This window comes from Falco rusticolus, chromosome 9, assembly GCF_015220075.1.
Source record: "Falco rusticolus isolate bFalRus1 chromosome 9, bFalRus1.pri, whole genome shotgun sequence".
Taxonomy (NCBI): Eukaryota; Metazoa; Chordata; class Aves; order Falconiformes; family Falconidae; genus Falco; species Falco rusticolus.
In genome coordinates, this window is record NC_051195.1 from 48945232 (window position 1) to 48966909 (window position 21678).

Consider the following 21678-nt stretch of genomic DNA (forward strand, 5'->3'; position numbering starts at 1 on the left):
AAGAACCGGGCTTTTAAAATCCTAGTTCACAATGATAACTTCATGGTACTAATCGCTTCAAATCAACAAAGGTTGTTCAGGGCATTTACCTAAGACACAACTTTTGTTTAAGGAATGAAACGAAACAGTCATGGAAATCAAAGCTTTATCATTTAAATAGTAGTCAAGTAGTCTAACCTGTGCTTTTTCCCCTCTGCACTCTCTTTGCTCAGGTTTTTATTCAGGCATTTTTGTCGCCAAAGAATATACCTGAGAGCTCACAGACCTGGGTTCCCTCGGGCCTCCCAGTTTGCTCTCTGTTCATCTTGCTCTCTGTGACTGACTCTGGGTTGGATCCAGCTGGATTCAAGATGTTGAGTGCTGTAGCTCCTTCTGTGAGGCTGCTTGGTACAGAGTCATGTTTAACTAACAGTTTTGCTAAGACAGGTATGTAGGAAAGGTGTAGCTGCAGTCATGCACCATTAGTGCGCTTCGAGGCATCTAACACTGATTGATCTCAGCAGGGTAAAATATGATGTGCTTTGTCAATTCTGAATATTTATGCATGGACTAAAGCAGTCATTTTCAAGATTTTTCCTTAATTTCCTCAGTAGTTCACATACAAATAAGAACCATGTACATGCAAGTCTGATTTTGTAGGATTTAGGAGCTTTTGTAAGGAAGATACTGGTTTCAAGATCTGACTAGAACCAGAAAAACTTTTGAAAAACAAACAAGGAAGGAAAACTTTAAATATAATGGTGTAGCAGTGTTTTAATTTGTATTGGATAAGAGAACATATATAGATAAAACTAATGAGAGTTTTACATGTGTGACAAGTATAGATGAAGACATTTAGTGTCTGAGACAGCACAATTAGAAAGGGAGGGCTGTCGGGTGTTGTCAAGCATCTCACATTGTGTTGATCCCCTACAATTTACTTCAGCAACGTGGTAGCAAAAGTTGGCTGAATATTGTTCTGAGTAAATGTAGAAAGGTCACCCTTACATCTGTGCAGGTTAAAACCAAGTTTATGAAAGCCTGTTACTGCATTTGCTGTCTGATACTGAGAGCGCAGGGGCAGTACTTTTAGAGGAACCACATTACAAATGGACATTACCTTTAAATCCATGATTACAGAATTCAGGAATTCTGGAGTAAAAACTTAGGGAAGATTGTGCCAGCTATGCTCCGATTTAGTAGTCTCCTTGGATCAGAGACTAATCCCCGAGTAAACCATTACTCAGAGCTAGTGTGGCTAGCAAAATTGGCCCACACTGAAAACCAGAGTCAGAACAGGCATGATGCTTCTTTTGCTTAGATTCTCCAAGCTGAAGATCTGGGAAGACAAGTGCATCAGTCTGTAGCAAATATAATACGGCTTGGGTGATTAAAACTGTCAAGTAATATTGCATATTGAATGGAGACTAGTTTGTCATTACCATGAGGATTAGAAAGTGTAATCTTCATTAAAACATCAGTGGATTTACTGCTGTTTGTCTTGGAACAAGATATTTGCTCAGAATTTTCTAGTAAGTAAATTTAACAAGTGCAGGGCAATTTAAGAGAGTGAATCTGAATACTGTCATAGCTTATTCTGCAGAAAGGATGTAGGAATGGTCCCTTATGTCTGACAAATGCACTGGATATAATTCTGTTGGCCTGGATCACCTGCAGTCACATGAATGTATTAATCACCATCACTTAAATTGTCTTCCTTTGGCTCAGGTGTAAGTGGTGACTCAGTGCTTTTGTGCTGTATAAGGTTCATATTTTCTGTCCTTAAATACATTATGTTTACAAAATTCTGTATTGCAGAACTCTGTAAGGCTTGAAATACATTTTGAGTAAGGCTTTCATCCGTCCCACAGAGGCTTTTAAACGTTATCCTTTTCTAACATGTGCTGTATTTCTGAGCTCAATAAGACCACTTTCATGCTTTGCGCATGATAAAAATTATTTTTTAAAAAATTGTAGTCTAATATTATTCTGATATGAATGCTGGTTAATATCCCACTGATATGCACTGAGAGAACGATCCAGAGGACAGTCTGTTTTTTTGATGTAATGGACCAAAGATCAAGGTGCAGCAGGTTAAAAAAGAATTGTTTAATTTTACCTTCTAGTAAATGCTGCTACTGATACAAAGATCAGCAGCATCCAAACCCCCTTGCTTTCTAACCTCGCCAAAATGGGAGGCTAGGTGCAGCTGGGTAAGGAGTCCAGTACAATAAAACTCAATAACAGCACTGTTACTAAGTAAGGCATTCTTTATTGCAGCACTGGGGTAGCACTGGGGATAGCTCCACTGTAAGTGCTTCCCCCAATCTGGCAAATTTTTAGAGATTATATATCATGAAGTTATACATATTCATAAGGTTTCCAAGAACTTATTCACATATACATGAGATTTCCCGGAACTCATGAACATATGCAAATCGCTGGTCCAAATGCACAGTCATCTTCCCTGGTGGTCTTCGGGTAGCCGTAGAGGTCTTCAGATGACAGCTTGTAGTCTTCTTCGCTGTGCCTGCTGATGGAACTTCACTTCTGTGCAAACTCATTTCTGGGACCAGTAGACCATATCCTGCAAGGCCGTTCTCTTCTCGTGTAACTTCCTTATCTCTGTGGTCCTGTGTATCCCTTCTCAGGACTGAGCTGTCTACCTTGAGATTATCCAGGTGTCCCCTTATCTCACTCCCACTACTTACCTTACAACTATCAGAGCCTCTTTTGTTCAACCAAGTATCTAAGGTATTTATAACACCTTCCTTAACCCTTTCACTACTTTTATGAACGTAAACTAAGCTGATTAGCAGGCCAAGTGTATAGGAGGAGTTCCTCCTCACATACTTGCAGTGAAATCAAAGGATTGGTATTGGCCATGATTGTGCCCCAAAGTTAAAGAAAACAGAAACAAAATAAAGCAATCACATGGTTTCTCAACCTCTTGAGTCCTGCGGGCTCTTCAGATTGACGTATGTTTTTCTAAGCGGTTTTTGAAGTAAAACACTGAACAGTCAGAGCCAAGAGGTGTGTATGGTGAACTTGCCATATTTTTGGAAAGTTTACTTTCTCCTTTTAAAAGTATGGTTTTCTCACAGAATTCTGTCTCCAGCTGTACATTTCTAACCTCCGTGGATGAGACTGCATAGAGTTAACTGGTATAGGAGCAAGCCCTTAGCTTTATTTCCACCAAAATATAATCTCAGCCTGAAAACTTGATACCTTTTCTTTTTTTTTAATGTTACTGCCAGTCCATAATACTGAATCCAGGGTTTTATTAAGTTTCCGTGAATAGATTGCTGAAATTCATTTTGCTTTGTGATTATTAAAGAATTCCTTGTATTCCAGTTCTGTAATTCTTACTCACAGCAAGTAGCTGTTACTCAGAAAAATCATCCAATAAAACACAGCAAACCCCGATGATGGCAGGAGAGAAGCTTGGGCATAATGACAAGGGAGATCTAGGACCAGATTCAGTTATTAAGGTCTCTTCTATGGCTGTATGTTTGCATTTCAAACCTAGGGATTTTGATCAGGACAGCTTCCAAATTGTCCTGTCTGCAAAAACTTGAGAGTAGCTTCCTCTGATTTATCAAGCGTCATGTTGTTATACTGATAAGTGTAGGAGAGCTCCATATTCAGGCTGGATATTTGGTTTTAGTTCCTGCCTTGTACAGAATTTCCCCAGTGGTTCCTAAGCTTCCCATCATGTGGTTTTCCTTCCTCCCACCCCTACCTGACCCTGCTATAGATCTCAACTGTTGTTTTACCTTGTTGATGTTTTGTCTATATTTGCTTTAACCAGATGCCCCTCTTTGCATGCAGCACTGGGACTCATCCCCTCTCTCCTATCAACAATAATTAGCCTTGTAAGACTAATGGAAGAAATCGTGTCTAATTACCCTGTTGAAGGCCCAATTATGTTATTAACATTTGTGGGCTATAAGCTAATGATGAGGAGAGCCTCTCATTTGCATAGCATTAAGTTAATTGAGCTGGAAGCTATGGGGTGGATAGCAGTGATGATAGCAGGATTCTGTTACAGAATGGATAATGATGACCAGAGCAGGACAATTCACCTGACAGGTTTATTAATTAACGGCTATCTGATTACCTAAAAGAAATGGCAAGTGGCAGTCCTTCTGAAAGAAGCTGCGGTATTTTTTTAATGAAAGACGCTATATCGCTGCTGATATTCTGGGGTGATTGATGGTAATGGCAGTGTAAGCTTCCGTTTACTGGAAGCCTACACAAAAACCTGTTCGGAGTTCCTCCCTGCCCTTGCAAAAATGTGCTGTGAAGGTCTGATATTTCTGAAAATGCCAAAGTCTTAACATGGTGCATGAAGTGGGTCTGTGCCAGTGGATTTGTGTGGTTGTATGAACAGTATATTTTGAAAATCCTTAATTGTTGCATAACCTGGAAGCTTTGCCCTTGGAAAAACCAGAGGACTGGATTTTGTAAAAGGATTTTTTCATTATGGTGTTAGGCAGGATTCTATGTCGTATTAGGGAGAAAATAACTATAAACATTCAGCCTTTTACATTTTCCTGGTATGTACAAACTGCAAGTGAAGGTGAGTGCCCTTACCTTCAATTTATTTCTAGGTACAAACAGTTATGCAAAGTTGATAGGCCTTTTAAGGAACAGGAATCTTTTTTATTTACAACAGTTCTAAGAACAAAAATCCATCTTTTTCATTTTCATTAGATGTCAGGTTCTGTCTGGTTAATTCCAAACACATTGTAATTCACCACAGATTCAGACAGAGTCTTGTTTGAACTGTAGTATCTTTTAGATGAAAAAAAATCACTCTGTTTAAAAGTTGCCTGTGAAATCAATCCAAGACTGAATAACTTGCTATGCAATTACTCATCATTAGAAGCCCACACCTCAGGTTCTGAGTGTCAAATATAGCTTCCAATCAGCAGATCCTTTTAGATTTTTTTCAGCTACATCGAAGAGCCTATTATTAAATCATGTGAACGCTGGACTATACCTAGTGACTAAGATCCCCAGTTCATCCTGGAACAACCTTTGACCAGACTTGTCCCAGGAAAAAAAAGAATACTACAAATTTTAACCTTTAACTTTTCGTCCATTCGAGTGGCCTGATGATTAGTGTTTCAATAGTAACAGTTTTGTGAAGAGTTGATACCTATAGATAAAATGCAGTCACCATTATCTCGCTGTTGAAGAACTTAACATGCACAAAGTCTCCCTGTATTCTGCAACTGGCATTTGTTAGGTACGAAGGAGCAGGGAACATTGCTTTGATCTGATGTGGTAAAGAGGCCAAAATTTCAGTTGACTAGATATATACAGATATTCACAAATCACCACAGGCACTTTTGGTCAAAAGGAGAAGAGAAGAAAAATGAAAAATCAAAGATGATGGAAGTAATCTGGGAGAATAGCTCCTGGAGCCAGCCAACAGACTGATCTGTTAACTGGTTATAACTCACAGCTGCCAGCAAGAATAGAGAGTCCAATCAGTTATCACCAATTGAGGGCAAATCACCTGTGTAGCTGTGGACACCTGTGTGACGTGGAGCAAGTGAGGGAGAAGTGTTTGTGTAACATTTCCAAGAAGCATCCTCCATCTCCTTCCAGCATGTGATGCTACAGAGCCTAATGTTCATAGCTGCATAGAAATTACCGGAAAAGGTTGTTCAGAAAACTAGCACAATGAATAAATGCCTTTCCTGGAATTTAAATTCTAGATCCTCCTGGTCCTCATTAGCTTTCTGTAATCACTAACCCACACAGTCAGTGTTGGATAGAAATACCTTTACTGTATAAATTAGTTTTTCTGTAAGGTGTTCTGTAGTTCACTACAGTGCCTTGCTGTATAAAATAGACAAAACGCAGCATCAAGCCAAGATCTGATAGATCAGGAATTATGTATTTAATTCAGTTCTGTATAGAGTGCTCATAAAAGCTTGATCATGATAGAGGGGCCAATAAACATTTGGGAACATAAATATTTCTGTAGGAAATGGCTTTGTGAAACATTTAGTTGTTGAGCAATAAGAAGAACAGAGAAAATCAGAAGAGTAGAAATCTCTAGGTACTAATCTGATGGGTTATATATGTTGCAATGATAATAATGTTGAGAGAGAATTTTTATGGGATCAGTAGCAACAAATACATTGAATCCTGCACTTTTTACTAATGTCTTCATCTTCCTGTGCTTGCCCCACTTGCTATCTCTGCTGCTTCAAAATTCAGCTTTAAACCTAGAAAAGCAGTGGATGAGACCTAGGGGTGCTGAGCTCTCCTGTGTTTGGATGCAGGGGTCTAAGTCCTCTGAATTTGCATGAGCTGAGTGTTTTGAGTAGGCAGGGCAAAGCCTTGCAGTCTCAAGCCATGATCAGATGTTCACTGGAGGAATGGATCAAAATGTTGGGAAGGCCAGGCAGCATCTGTGGTCAGGGATGGACTGCAAGAGGAAATAAAACTATGTGAGGATTCTGGGGGAAATGTTGCTCTCTCTTTCTCTTGTTTTTCTGGAACATCCATTACTTGAGTATTTAGAGGTGAGTCCAGCCAGACAACACAAGGAAATATATTTTAGGAAAGCACACATCAAAAAGTATTTAAAATGGGCAAACTGTAGAACAAAACATTCTGGCAAAACAGCTGGTGCTCTTGTCAGTCTGTAGGCTAGAAAATAAGAGGAGAACCTGTAAAAATAAGAACAACCTGGGAATAGCTAATCAGGTTAGAAGTGATGTTTTGGCTGCAAGGATTTTGAGGGCTGTGGAGAAAAATAGAATAAGATTAGAAAATGTTTGTCCATCCTGTATGACAGATGTGGGAGAAGATGTAATCATTTGTTACTTCTCTCTTTTTTCCTCTGAAAACAGCAGCAGCAATGAGCTGGCAGACACAGTGAAATGCAGTTAGCAAAAGTAATGGGAGTTGAAAGTTTGACCTTTTGTGATGGAAATTTGATATGAAAAAAGGGTCTTTTGATAATTTCTCTATCCAATCAGATATGGGAGATGTCTTGATCCCGTTTCCTCATTTGCATGCTGACTGATCTCATTTGAAAACCCAATCATTCAGAAATATTGGGACGTCAACAGAAATGTTACAAGCAAGGAGTTGTTTTATCTGAAAGGTCTGCAGGATGTCATCTCTTGTTTTTCACTGCAGTGGCCTGATCTCTTCTTCACGATTCCATGTTTTTATTGGCAGGATAAGTTGAACATATTGAAATGCAAATAGCCCTTTCCACATTGAACCAAAATATAGGTTTTTTTCTGTATGATTGATTGTATCCAGGGCACTTCAGAAGCAACAAAGAAAATACTTTCTGCAGTCTTTCTGATTTCTTGACATTGCCAAGTTCTGACGTTTCCTGTTAGCAATCGTTGGCAGAAAGATTCCCGGGCCTGCACCGAGCCTCTGCTTTTTCCCTGTGTAAGGCCCACACTGATGCAGCTCACTGCTTCTGGGGCCAGTGCGTGAGCTCGTTCAGTTTACCTACATGAGCACACACACACACGCTCTGTTGTGAACCCAGATGCTGAGTGTCCATACATGTATTTCATGGATTTTACCAAACCGCAGATGCATTAATCCAACAATGGTATAATTCAGAGCCTACCAAGATCACACATTTGCTTTTGACTGTGTGTATAACTGTCCAGATGATTATCTGCCTAGTCAGGTTTCAGATCGTAGGCACTGTCCACTTAGGTGAGTTTAGGATCAACCTTATCTCCCAGACAGTTTAACCTTTCTATTTTCTAGAACAGGCAATCCCATTTCCATTTTACTCAACCACACAGTGGGTTAACGGCAAGTTTTCCTGCTGTGTAACTGGGTCATTATCCCTTATTTTGGAGACTACCTATTAAACTAATATCTTAAACTAAAGTTTTACATTACTTAACCCAGAAGCTAGGGACAAACTAACAATATATAGTAGTTCTGAATAAAGGAAATTATTTTAAATCATTCTTTTTTTGGCACAATACCTTTTTCACATCAGGGCCGAGCTATATGAGAAATTTTTTTTCTTTAGTATCCCAAGATTATTTTTCTCCTGCCTGCTTCTCCATCTGGACAACCCCTAGCTGGCTAATCTGAGTGCTGTCCTGGGAAATGGGACATTCAGCTCCTTCTTTCTGAGGCTTCTTAAGCTTGCTCTGCTTTTTAGAAAAAAGTAAGTATTCACTGAATGTAAGCCTGTCTCCTGCCTCCCTGGTGAACACCTGCATTGGACTGCAAAGATATTCTGCTTTCCTGGTTTGATGTAATTCTTTATATAAAACAGAACAATTCCAACAGGAGGGCAGAGATGGATTTTCTTAGTTTAGTGTTGTAGTGCTGGGCTGGGAGATGGCTCATAACTGGAACGTCAAAGTGAAGCTGGCACGTTTTGAAGAGTTATGCTGAGCACCAGCTGCTGACTGTCCCTAACTAACAAAACCTTCCTTAAAACTGGTGTGGTTTTGCATAGAGTTTTGCTTCTGGCAGACCAGCACACCCTCTTGGGCTCACTGGAACAGGCAGATGTGGAGAGGGGATTTCATGCTCTGCGCCATAGGGTGGGGGCACAGGAGGAGGAGAGGCACATGCTGGGATGTCAATGAGGGCTCTCCGAAGGGTCTGCTTTCCAAACCCAAATCCTGGAAGGAACAGTGCAAGGAAAGGGATGAACCAGATTATAAGCTTTGCATAATAGGATATCTTGAAAGTCATTGAGTTGGTGTTTGTACAATACTTTGCAATGTAAAGCTCTAAATTAGACAGGAGGTCAGGTTTTGCCATGGTGTTCCTCAGGTGGGTGACAGTATACCTCGTTAGGAACCCACAGAAGTTTGCAGTCTTCATCCCTGAGCTACAGAAAGAGCATATTTACCCAGCTGGTTCTTTATTCAATAGATTTCAGGGTCTAACCACAAATTAGGGTACGTGCTTGTGATACTTATCTGATAGTACCTAATTTCTTCAGCAGTACATGTGCTTCCGTATATGGGTTGAGGATTTCATTGCTAGAAGAACGTGCCTGGTTTTGACTGAGGACAAGAGTAACTTGACTGATAGGCCTCCTCAAATCAAGAGAATCCATTTCATCAGATCCTGTGGCCTGTCAGCTGGGCGGGAGTGCTTTATAAAACAGCAGAAATGGTAAATTCCCCCATTCCTTGTGTAATAAACTGAAGCTGTTGGTATGACTAGCTAGCACGACTCAGCAGCTCTCTGAATTAGACATTGAGCATTCTCCCAGATGGGAAATCAACCTCCTTCATCATCTCTCATGTCTTTTAGAATATCGAACCATGTGAGTTAAAACACGATGTATTATTCTTGATAACCACAGCAATCTAGCTCCTCCCTGCTGGATTTTTTTAAATATACTTCCCTCTCCACCTTCTTCTTTTGCTCCTCAGTATTAAAAAAAAAAACCATGCAGCTTAGTATACCAATATTTTCTCTGTGGTGAAGTCAGCATAGAATATTAGTGTCCAAAAAGTTGTAAAACAAAAGACTATCATATGTTGCACCTTTTAATCATGTAATTGCTGAGTGACATTTAACTCTGAAGCTTTAAGTTACTCCTTTGTCAGCCAGCCTTCTCTTCTGCCCCCCCTCATTCCTCCCTCCTCCCAAAGCAACCTGCTTTTGCAGAGTAGTGCTTTAACTACACTGAAGTTTGGCTGGGCTTCTACATATTACAGCAGCAACACGAAAGCAAACAATTGAAGTATTTGAGAACAATGAAATATGTATGGCTATCTGTGACAGCCCTATAAAGCAGAGCAATTAGCCGCGTAATCTGAGAAAGCCAAAGCGACCGGCAGCCCACGGTTCCCTATTAGTTAAATGCTTTTTGTACGTCCTCATCCCATCAAATCAACTAACACTTCCTTTAATTGGTTCATGAATTATACAGCTTGGCTGCATTATAATTTAATCACCAGTAAACATTCCTGGGGCCCGCTGTAAAGTGTATAGCGCTCATTAATTCCTTAATTTCAGCAGATGGAAGGGGAGATCGGATGAACGGTGGCAGTACAGAGCGCCTTGGGCAATGGAAGAAGGAAAAAAAGGTGGGGGGCCGTTTAGATTTTTTAAGGGCTGTCAGAAACTCAATCTGTGAGCTGTCAGCAGCTTGGACCCGTTTCCCCCCCGCCTCCCCCTGCCTTCACCCCACCTACTGCTGCAAGTGACTGACGGATTCATATGGAGGCTTGTCAACCCGTCTTTAAACATCAAGCCAGTGGGTAAACCAAGCCCAATGTAAATTAATTCTTGTCTTACGGGCCCCCCTTTCTCTGTCCCCATGAATATTTCATGGCGGGCAGCATAAATATTAATTCTAATAGCTCTGCACAGTGGTTATTATTTCTGTTTTATGACAAATATTCATAAAATATTCAGGACCCTTTTTTAGAACATTTACACACTTGATTGTGAAATTTTCCAGCTTCCTGGGGACACAGTAAACATATTGGGGTTCTCTTGATGGACTTTTTTCTCTCTTAATTAATACTATGCCACATTAATATTTAATCAGATTTAGTTTTCTTTTCCCCAGAAGTGAACCCTATTACATTTGAGGATTTATTTGACAGTATTTAAACAGGGAATTTTTATTCCCTATTATGAAATTGGTTTCCTTTGACACACATATAAAATGACACATTATAATCCATTCTTTTATTCCCTCCCCTTGCCCTCAAATCATACACTTTTTTGGTGTTAGTTATTCTATTTATTTTACTTTACATACCAAATATCCTACCACCACCACAAGTTAGCGTTTAAATTATGGGAGTGGGGGGAGTTTAATGTAATAATTTATAGGGACACTTAAGATTAAACATAATTTACTATAAATTTGATTCTGTTTATTTAATAAGAAAGAGGAGTATAGGTTTCCTTGTTAGGAGCAGGAGGTGCTAGAGAAAAACTCCAGACAGGTAGCAAAGGCATCAGTACTGATATGAGTTTGCTCGTGCTTAACCCTGGGGTTCTTGCTCCACTCAAGATTTGCTTTGCAGAATCTAATTATTGCAGGGGAGGGGTGCAAGCATCTAAGGAAACATGACTGCATTTGGGGAAGCGAGTTCAGGTTCCTGACCTCAGGCCTCCAGGGCTGCAGAGGCTTTCGATTATCTGAGGCTTGAGTTTGATTAACCTTGCGGATAGTGGAAATTGTGCCAGCCACATTACTCTAAAGCGGTGCTGGCTGCCATCTTATTCTGTGATTCATAAAGCACCGCTGGAATGAACTCCAGGGGGAATGCAAAGATGCTAGAATAACAGCTGAGAGTAAGAAAGAGGGAAAGAATAAAAATGAGGGGAGAAATGTAAAGCAGTTTTGAATGGAGGTACTAATGCATCCCAGCCACTTATTACGTATGGAAAGAGTTAATACTGCCTTTTCAAAAGAAGCTTTAAAAATGCATTGAAGCCCCTAGTATGAAAACATTTGCTCTGTGTATGTGTGCCTTTCGCTGTGCTTATGTAACGTTTACACAGCCGGTAGTTCTTCAGACCACTGTCACGTGGAATGGCTCTCACTGCCAAAAGGCCTGGGGTTCTTCACTGGTGTAAATCTGCATGATGCCAGTGCAGCCACTTTGCTTTTTCCCAGCTCAAGATCCAGCCCATTGTTCTATCAAACAGATGGGCAGTGCTACCCGGCAGGGCTGCGCCTGCTCCCCCTGCGTAAACTGGTGTGGCACCCACTGGGATGCTGCTGGGATACCAGGCTGGTGGGGTGTGATGTGAGAGGGACCCTGCCACCTTGGCTGTTGGAGGCTGAGCACATCTAACTAGCAGGTGGAAAACTAACGGAGTCATTACTCTGCACTGCTGGTGAAGGGAAGGAACATCTGCAGCTACGAAGGATGTTGTTCATCTCGCTCCCCTGGCCAGAAGCCATGTCCTGGGAATAGTGCCCCACTTAGCTGCCTTTTGTAGTTACTCGACAGAAATGCATCCATTTGAAAAGAAAGATCCAGCGTCTGGAAATAGTTTGTTGTCACGTGAATTGCTACAGGAGCTCAATAGGCAAAACATTTGTGATGATTAACCTGTGTTTTACTGTTTATGCAATGTATTTTCCCTTATGGTCAAAACCTAGAGGGTGAAATTACTTCCCAAAATAGATTCAAGCATCTTTCATCAGAAGATATCCCAGAATTTGAAAGACATTGGTGATAAAAAGCTCTTAACAGCTCCTTCCATAAATAAGAGATAAGGATCATTTCATTCATTGCAGAGACATGCAGAAAGAGTATTTAGGATAGGATGTAAACGAAGATCCATGTCCAGTCTCTGTAGCACAGCCTCAGAAGATCCTTCATAGTCTCTTTACCCATGGGCAACATACCTGCATTGAGAGAAACCTGAGCAAGACTGGGGGAAAGGTAAATGGGATCTATGTAACCAGTTAATTTTTAAGAGGGAATTTGGGGATGCAGAGTGTAATTATGGAAAGACAATGTGCTCAGGATCCTGTGGCTGGGCCCTTAGTGCTTGAGAAGAGGCTTAGCCAAGGTTTCAGGTTCAAGGTGTCTGTAAGCTACAGGAAAAGGAGCATTCTTTAGGGGAACTGATTGATCCAAGTCGGGTGTCTCTGGCTAAAAAGTCAATAAAGATGAGATGACCTGGGTTTTATCTGGGATTAGTCACTTGGATTCAAATCTGAACTTCCTTGTACCTGTCAGCTTGAACCACTAACTTGATTTGCCATATTATTGTGATAATTCAATGGTGCTACCCAAGAAAAAGACCTTTTTGCAATGCAGATTTTTCTTGTGTCATGGCCAAGCCTGCCGTCCCGCCCCTGGCTGGCTTGTGGTCTCTGTGTGATCCAAAAGTTTGTACAGTTTTATGCATTTTTGGAAACTTTTAAAACAAAACACGTAGTCAAATTTAACAGTGGGTCTTACAGTTTAGCCAAATTCAGGAGAGTTACTTGAGTCAGTACTTGTCTCTGTGCCAGTTCTGTCCGTAATGCCCCCCAAGGCTTTTCCATCCTTTTGTGAGAAATGTGGTATTTCCTTCTCCGCCTGCTTTGGCTCTGTTTTATGAACCAAAGGGAGGAGCTTGCCTTTGTGCCAGTGATCACACAAGGATTGTACCTGTGGTAGCCTTTTAGAGAGCTACCGCATCCACACACTTCAACAGCCTCATCTCTTTTTTTCAGCTTTATATCTCAATTACAAAAATGGTAGCCATTGCCTTGCCAGAACTAAGTCCTCCAGGAGAGTTATTTTCCATGGGGAATTGTGCCATAGCATCAGATAGCACTGTGCTGATATCTCCATATTGAGTAAGATGTACTGTGTCTTATGACAGGCTCAGTTTGCTAACCTTGAATTTGACATTTTTTATTTGTCTGCCTGGAAAGGAGGGTAACTTTCTGTCCTTTCCTCTTCTTCCTCTCTCTGTCTTGCTCTCTCTTTCCCGTTCTCTTTTGCTCTGATTGAACTGGGGTTCTGTCAAAGCCCTGCCAGCAAAGTTTGCTGCAACTTTGAGATCACACAGGCATCTTGATTTTCACTTTTTTTTTTTTTTTTTAAAGCAGACTGATGTGGTACGTTGTAAACTGCCAGGAGCACTTGCTAATTTAGTAGTTAATGACAGTCACAGAGAGTGTTTTTCTTGCCCCTGGAGAGGTTTTAGACACAGCTGGGGTAGATTTGCCACTATCAATTATGCACAATTTTAAACAAGAATTGGCCAGCAGGGGCCTCTTTTTTTTGCAGAGTGCAGAGCATGAAGAATGGGAATATGGCAGCTGGTACCTGCCTACGAGGGAGAAGATATATAGGAGTCAAGAAAATAAGGGAAAGATTAATAGCTTACTATTTTTAAAGTTGCAGTTTCCACTCAAAAGTTTAAATGCTGCATTAAAAGTGGCCCAGTGTCATTTGGTGGTGTACTTTTTTTCTGATTCAAGAATCCTAACTTTATTGCGAGGTTTGATCTGGCCCTGGTATAGCCACAAGCAAATCAGTAGTCTTGGTTTTTAAAAGCCAGATAAGGAGTCAGGATTCTGTCTCAGATACATGTTGCATTGTCTTTTCATCGTTAAATGAAAACAAGGTATGAATTCAATTAGATTTAATGGTATAGGTCAAATTTCACAGAAATAATTCTACAAAAAGGACTTGGCTTTGGGCTCCCCTTCACCAGTGTCAATCCAGAGCAACTCCAGGTAATGGGAAATGCCAAGGATGAGAATCTGACCTAAGTAAATAGCTCAGGTCTAGAGCAGTCAACATTTGGACCCATCTAGATCAGCCCCATGACACAGCTGTGTTTAAATTACAAGACCAAAACCAGTGGAAGGCTGTGGCTTACAGAAAGAGCTTTAGTTCTCCCGAGATGTGAAGGCAGCTGGCAAGGCAGTGGAGCCATCCTGGAAGGTGACTGTCAGTATGCAGGAGGATGTCCCTTAATCCGTAGCTCAGGGATACCAGAATTCAGGCACACAGTACTTGCTTGTCTTGTAGCAACACTCATCATTTTTCCATTATAGATGCTTTAAGTTGCTGACATTATGTCCGCAAAACAGGAAAACTACCACTGAAAAAAATTCTCCTGAGGACAACTCTGAGCACTGTCAATTGTTAATAACTTGGATCAACTAGGTTGGTTGCCATCTGGAACAAATGTAGTTCAGGATTAGTTGAAGGCTGGTGTGTAGGTCAAAAAGCCTTTCTTGACTTTGTGGTTGTGACACATTTTTCCAAAAAACCTGCCTCACGATCAGGTGTGAAATAAGACTTCTCCCACCCATACTTGTACCTTCTCCTCTCTCCGTTTGCAAAGGGAAGCCTCAGGATACCGTGGTGACCACTAGGATCTTAGACAATGCTGCCTGAATAGTCAGAAGCCAGAAGCAATTGGAATACACTTTTGGAATGCCAGATGGCTGGTAGGAAAACAACATTAAATTCCAGCTGTTAGAGGCCTTATATATTTCATCGTCGTCCAAAGGCAACTAGTTCTCATTTGACTAGGTACACAGTGAAGGTGTCATCAGCATTATTAATTTGTTGGAATTTAATCTCTCTAATGTATCTGAAAGCTGTAATAGATTAGATAAGTGATGTCAAGTACAGTGAGAAAGAGACAGGATTCTGACATAAGATTTTTTTTTCCCTTTTAATATTTGTGTTCACAGATTTATTATCTGTGAAAGCTAGGGGATGGGACTAGACCTTCTCTCACATCCCTCTCCTGGGAGAGACAACAAAAAGGAGAGGACAGAGTTTTGCTTATGAATCACTTGGCTTCAGTCCTGCATCTAGCAGCAGTGTTGCCACTCCGTGGTAGTTAGGGAGGCATTTGTCCTCAGAGACCTGGGCTGAGGGGCTCTGCTGAGTTACACCCCACAGAGCACCAATTTTTAACCAGATGCCAATGATCTGTGGTTGCCACTGGGTAGATGCTGATCCCGCGATGTGGGAGTGGGGATTCTTGGTGCAGCTCTGCCCAGCCCTCTCTGGTGCGCATCTCGCGTTGCTGCTGATTGACATAATTCACCTGTTGCAGAGCTGAACAGCTTGCCAACTCTGAAAGAGAAGCTGCACTAGATGCTAATCTAGCAGTATAATGTAGTATACTTTGATATGAGGCTGTGTTTCCTCGCCTCCCTGTCTACCAATTCTGATGACATCTGTTTCCTATTTCCCCTTGATAGAAGTTGTGACACATTACAACATACAAAGCCTGGCTGATTCCTAAAGCGAGCTTTACAGAGAATGCATTTATGTGAAAAAAATTACACTTGGTATGTGGAAGGGGCCAAGCTCTGCTTGGAGATGAATCCAGTATTTGTAGGGAGTTGTTCCAGCTACTGCCGTCAATGCTGGATCAAGGTCGTGGATGCAGCTCTCTATCTTAATGAGGATTTCCAAGAGAAATCCAACAGACATGTTACCTGGACAGCTGGAGGGTCAGGTTTGTTATGCGACCAGAATCATAGTAGCCTGAGAGAGGGACACAGGCAAAATGTTGCTCAGAAATACCTTGAGGAGCTGGAGGGGACGTAGCATATAGCCAAGGCTAACGCTTCACAGAGTGCATACATGTAAATAGGCTTTACTCACGTGAGTAAGCCTCCTGGGGCTGCATAATAGACTGTGTGTGGTATGTGTCTCCTTCAAAATGATAATAAAGCTTTCTAATTGGAAGTATTTTAAGTCGAGACGGTAGTTCTGACAGTGTTTTTCCCCTTCATCTTTTTTTCCTGCTTCTGAACAATTTTAAACTGACAGCCCTGGGGAGTGTTGTTTTCTCTGATCTATAGGAGAAGTATGGTATGGCAGGGTAAGGCATCCCACCTTCCACTGGAAGGACCATTGGATTAGGAGTTTGGGCTGTTGTACAGTATATTCTGTGTGTGCCATTATACAATGCATGTGGGGGGAAAAAATCCGTATTAGCACAGATGTCTATACTTTCCCACATCTTCCCCCTACACTCTTCTTTAATGGTGACACCAGGCTGGATAATAAGAAGCATCTTGTATAAAAAAGAAGGGAATCTCAGACAAGGCTTTCAGAGTTCATTTTGTTGGCAGCTTTTTAAGTGGAGTTTTTAGGCTCTTCCGTTTCAAATACCACAATACTTTTTGTGTTAGTAACTATGAATTACGACAAGCTTTCTTGATATGCCAGGTTATAATCCTTTAGTGGTTTTGTTTATTTCAGAATATAATAGGAAACCGTATCAATTATCATGACTGTATAAATGTTGTTCCTCTCTACTAGAATATTCATCTTGAGACATATCATCAGATGTTACCTGTTCTGACAATCACGTTTTCGTGCCACTGTTGGGCAACAGAAACAAAGAAAAACAAAATGTTAAGAGTGTAAGGGATAAAAGAGTGTTGAAACTGTTGTTCTTTCCTGTCTTTGGAATCTCCAAGATCTTGAATGTTTTATTCCTGGCTGTTATTTTGTTACCACAGTGTGAATAGAAGTCATTATCTGTAAACATTTGAAAAGAGAGATGATTTTCATAACTTTAAATCCTACAAAGGATTCTAGTAATCTGCTATGTGCATGCCAAGGTAAAGCTCAGCCTTTCATCTGGTCTGATCCCACCCAGTCAGGGTAAAATGTTCCTTTGGTGAATGTCTGAAGCATACAGTATCTTCTGTGAGAGGCAGACACAAACGAAAATAGGAAGCCTGGCCTTGAAGGCAGCAGCAGGAGAAGGTGTGTTATAAAGAAAGATGTATTTACAGTCTTCAGGCTGTGCTTGGTTGGTAAAAGTTTATTTTCATAAGTTTTCAAAGGAAGCCTTATTTTTTATTTTGTTCTGAATTAATAATTGAATGTAATCTCTCTCCGGATCTGCTTTAGTCTCCAATAGCAGGGGGACAGAGGGTGCAGGATCTGCTCATTCTCAGCAGTTTGTTGAGAATTTTCTGCTGAAGAGCTTTTCGACTAGAATATAAAATTAACAGCACCATTATAATGAACCAAAATGCCAAGGAGGAATCAACGTGAGATGGACACAACAATTTATAGGCAACAGTGTAATGTGACTGGGGTCAATAGTGTTGTGTATTTTTTTCTGGGACTGCATCCTTGATTCAAATCAGGGCTTTTGTGTAACCTGTGTGAAATGCGTTAGCAAGTCCCACTCCATCCTTCATAGCATGGAACCCACACCACTGACACTGGGCGTCTGACCTTTTAAGATGCTGAGCAACTATGTCTTGTTCAGACTCAATGAGAATTGCAGATTTTTATCTTAAAATCAAACATTAGTATTTCCTCTTTAGCAGTCTCAACAGCAAGGCTGATTGCCGAGTGGGGTATGCTGTACTGAGCTGCCTTCCAAGCCCTGGCGCTGTTCTCTGCAGGTCAATGCTAACGGAAGGGACAGGGAATTGTCAGCATCATAACACAGCGCGTATTGAGTCTTATTAGCCATTCTGCTTTTGAGGACACAAGACAGGAGCAGGGGACAGGAGGACTCACACTGTGGGGCTGTGTGGGGTGGCATGGGCAAAAGAGGTGGCAGTGGACTAAAACAGCAAGAGGAAAATCCCTTTTGTGGGCACTGAGTTGTGCAGTGCTGTTATTAGGGAAGAACACATATAATCCTGGCAGACAAGCTCTTTTTCTGTCCTTGACGTGAACAGTACCACCAATTTTTTATTTACCTTTCGCAGCATGCCATTGTGATTGTGTTTGCTAGTTGGGTTGGGAAGCTGGATCCAGAGGAAGTTCAGAGGTAACTGCTGGATTGTGAGCAAGCTATGACAGACCCTGAGATAGGCTCCAGCTGTAATCCAGTCACTGGTGCCCATGCTGGATTGTCTGTCAAGCCCTGTCAGTGCACACAGCACCACACGGCACTGCGTGTCAAAGAGCTTCTGCCTTGATAAGCTGGAGCCTAAACAACACGTGAGGAGGAGAACCAGAGCGCAGAGGTCCTGTGCATATGCAAGTGCTTTTTGATGCTGCGGTTTTGAGTGGTACTGTCACTTCCCCGTTTGTGTGCGCCGTTTGTTTGGGTAAGGATTAACTTATACTCTGAAGGTCACAAGTGATGTTCTCAGGATGTTAACACAATTATTATGTTCTCCATAGGGTGTTTTTCTTTAATCTCCCCTATGAATCTATCATGGAACGACTGTCTCAACGGAGGACTGATCCTGTCACTGGGGAAAGGTTAGCACTCAAGTTGGATGTTTAACGATTTTCAAGACTGCCAGTGAAATGAAAGCACCAAACAGACTTGATAGAAATCTAAGGAAACTCAGGAACGTTGTACTCTTGCTTAGGGATTCCTTAAAAGAAAAGTTAAAACTTCCATAGCTACTTGAGCACCAACCCACCACCTGCTGCAAGCTCCTGTTTGCAGAATAGGACATTTTAAAATCTTGGAGCCTGAAATCTACAGCAGCAAGTAGCTCAGGTCTAACATTTTAATGGTAACTAAATGGTTTGGTAAAATAAGGCTGAGGGAAGATGTCTGAAACCTAGCCTAAATGCAGATGGTTTTCAGACGTTCCCATGGGAATTTTGAAGGCTTCCCAGCCAGGGAAAATGGAAAACTTGATGCGTTTTACTTCCCCCAGCTCCTGTAATGGTTGTGTCTGCTGTGAGATATTAATATATTTCCTGCTCAGTAGAGCAAACTCATTTGAGTCACTGAGTCCCTGTAAGATTGGGTTCTGAAATGTGGCAGTTCATCTCACTGGCAGTCACATCACCCTGTTTCACCCACAGCCTTCAGGCTTACTGTCTTCTCCACCCTTGTTTTTCGGGGAACAAGTAACAATGTACTATCTTCCTAAATACCTGCTGAAATTGGCGTGCATTTGCAACTTCACTTATGCTCTGTTTTATGATTCCCCACACTTAAGTTTTAAACCACTGGTTTACTTTTCTAATGGTTAAATACATCCTATTGAATCAAAGACAAATGCTGAACCGTCAAAGGTTAAAGTCATAAATACTGGATTTGTCCTAAAGTGATACCTGATTATTCAAACATCTCACTTGAGGTGCAACATTAACTTGTGACAACAGTGATTTGCTGTAACTGTTCTCTTTGTTGCAGTAATAAGTGATGCAGTTGTTCGGAAGAACAGAACAGTATGAAGCAAATCATTCACACATCTTTGCATTTCTTATCATTAGGATTAGCCTGTTCAGTATCTGCTCCAGTTAACACGCTTCCTTCTTCCAAACTCTGTGGTTTATTCCTTCCAAATTCATTGTGAATTGAATTGGTTTGGATGCTGTATCTAATCCTCGGCATTATGTTAAACCTGCACCGCTGGCTGCAGCAGTGAGGAGGGCGGCCTTCAGCTGTGCTCTAATTCTGACGTGGGATGAACTCTGTCCACATCATTGTACCAACAGGAGCTGTAATGCAGTTCTGTGCAGAGACACAGGCTCTGCTTCTCTCCTCAGTTTCCATCTGTCCCAACAGTTTCAGAAAATTTGGCTGTATGGGAAGAGGGGTTAACTGGTTTCTTACTAGGGCGCAGGAGACATTTACTCAGAAGTAGAATTACCATGGCAGAAAATTGAAATTGATGTTTGCAAAAGAGCAGTAACAGTATTAATCCTATTTGTAGTGGCTTATCAAGAGGACACATACCTGTCTTTCAAGCTCAAGCTTGTGGTGATTTGGAGACTGTGCTGGGTGAGGGCTGTGCTTCTGCTGCCCTTCTGCTGTTTGCTGGAAGCACTCGGCCACATGCTTGCTAATAGGAAATACTTTCAGAATGTAATATGGGTGATCCCAGCCCTGTTGCTGCACTGTTGAATCTTGGCAGGAACATCCCCACTGTCTGAGAGCCTTAGAGACATTTTAATTTACAGGTCTTTCAGCAATGCCTGGACACAGGGTTATGTCTGGGCTCACTGATTCAACACACAAAGCACTGAACATTTGGCAGTTTTTTCCTAATATGCAGCATCAGCATAACAGTAAACCACAGCAAAGGTTTTTAACGGATGCTGAGGTTTCAGGTTAGGATTTTTTAGATGCAAGTGAACAAGTAAAGCGTGTTACCTTGGGACTGGATCTGGAACAGACCTGGAAATGCTTCTGAACCCAGAGCGTTGGGCATATAATAGGGATTTCTCCACACCTGTGTGAAGTATATAAACACTAGCAGCACTCTCTCTGTGTCACCTCAAGAGAAACTCTTGGCTTTTGAGTCTCCAGGATTCTTGAGAGCTGGAATGACATGTTACGTGCCCTGAAATTTGCAATCATTGTTTTAAACCCCCAACCCAGAGCAGAAAAAGGCACTTGCAAGGAACTGTGATAAGCAAAACCATGGAGTATCTTAGGAAATGTCTGCTGCGTCCTCAGCTTGAGCTGCAGCAATGGCATTTGTATCTCATCTCCAGGTACCACACTACGTTCAGACCAGCACCCACACCAGAGATCCAAGCCCGTCTCAGGCAGAACCCTAGAGACAAGGAAGAAAATATCAAGAAGCGTGTGGAGACCTATTACAGGAATGTCAAGGAACTGGAGAAGTTCTATGAAGATGCCTTTTACGTTAATGCTGACCAAGACCCTCACGTTGTCTTTGAGTTTATAGAAAGCTGTATCATTACGCCCCTTCCATGCAAAAAATTAAAAAGCTTATAATTAATAAGGATGTTCTCTGGAACAGCTGATTTTGAATTTTTCCCTGTAACATTTGCAGTCTGGTCACTGAAGTGGCAAGTTACCACCAGTGAAGAGAAAGTCAGCCAAGCTGTGTTAAATTTGAAGCTCACCAAGGCCGAGTGAAGTACAGAGAGTAAGAAATTGTGCTATAGGGGAAATGTTTTTGGCTTTTGTTTTGTGATGCAAGGTACGAAGCACTGTGGCTAGGGAAGTTCCTGTGTTTAATTCAGTGTCTTTTTCTGATTCTGTGATCCAGTGAATAGTAGTTTTGCCTTAACTGTGTAACGGCTATGAAGCCAATTTGGAGTATTAAAGCTATTAGATGTGTTTGTGTCTTAATTCACCTGATGCTTTCCACAAAACTACACAGGCACTACCTGCCTACCGCACTGTCACACTCATTGCAAGCAAACACAAAAGCAAATAGGAAAACAAAGCTTGCAGCTCTGCAGGGCACATTCCCCAAAGACAGCTGCAGTGTTTTGAGGCCAGGGTGCAGAGGTTTTTGCTCCCTTGTTAACTCAGATTGCTTAAAAAGTTCTGACAAAA

The 21678-nt window shown here is 41.4% G+C and overlaps 1 protein-coding gene across 1 annotated transcript in view; it reads left to right on the forward strand.

Moving 5' to 3' along the window:
- AK8 (adenylate kinase 8) overlaps nucleotides 1-21456 on the forward strand; it is a 72720-nt gene extending 51264 nt beyond the window's left edge. The window contains exons 12-13 of the mRNA XM_037398943.1: nucleotides 18579-18659; nucleotides 20862-21456. Of these exons, the coding sequence (XP_037254840.1) occupies nucleotides 18579-18659; nucleotides 20862-21108 (328 nt within the window). The 3' untranslated portion in view covers nucleotides 21109-21456. The remainder of the gene's footprint in view (nucleotides 1-18578; nucleotides 18660-20861) is intronic.
- Nucleotides 21457-21678: the final 222 nt, after the last annotated feature.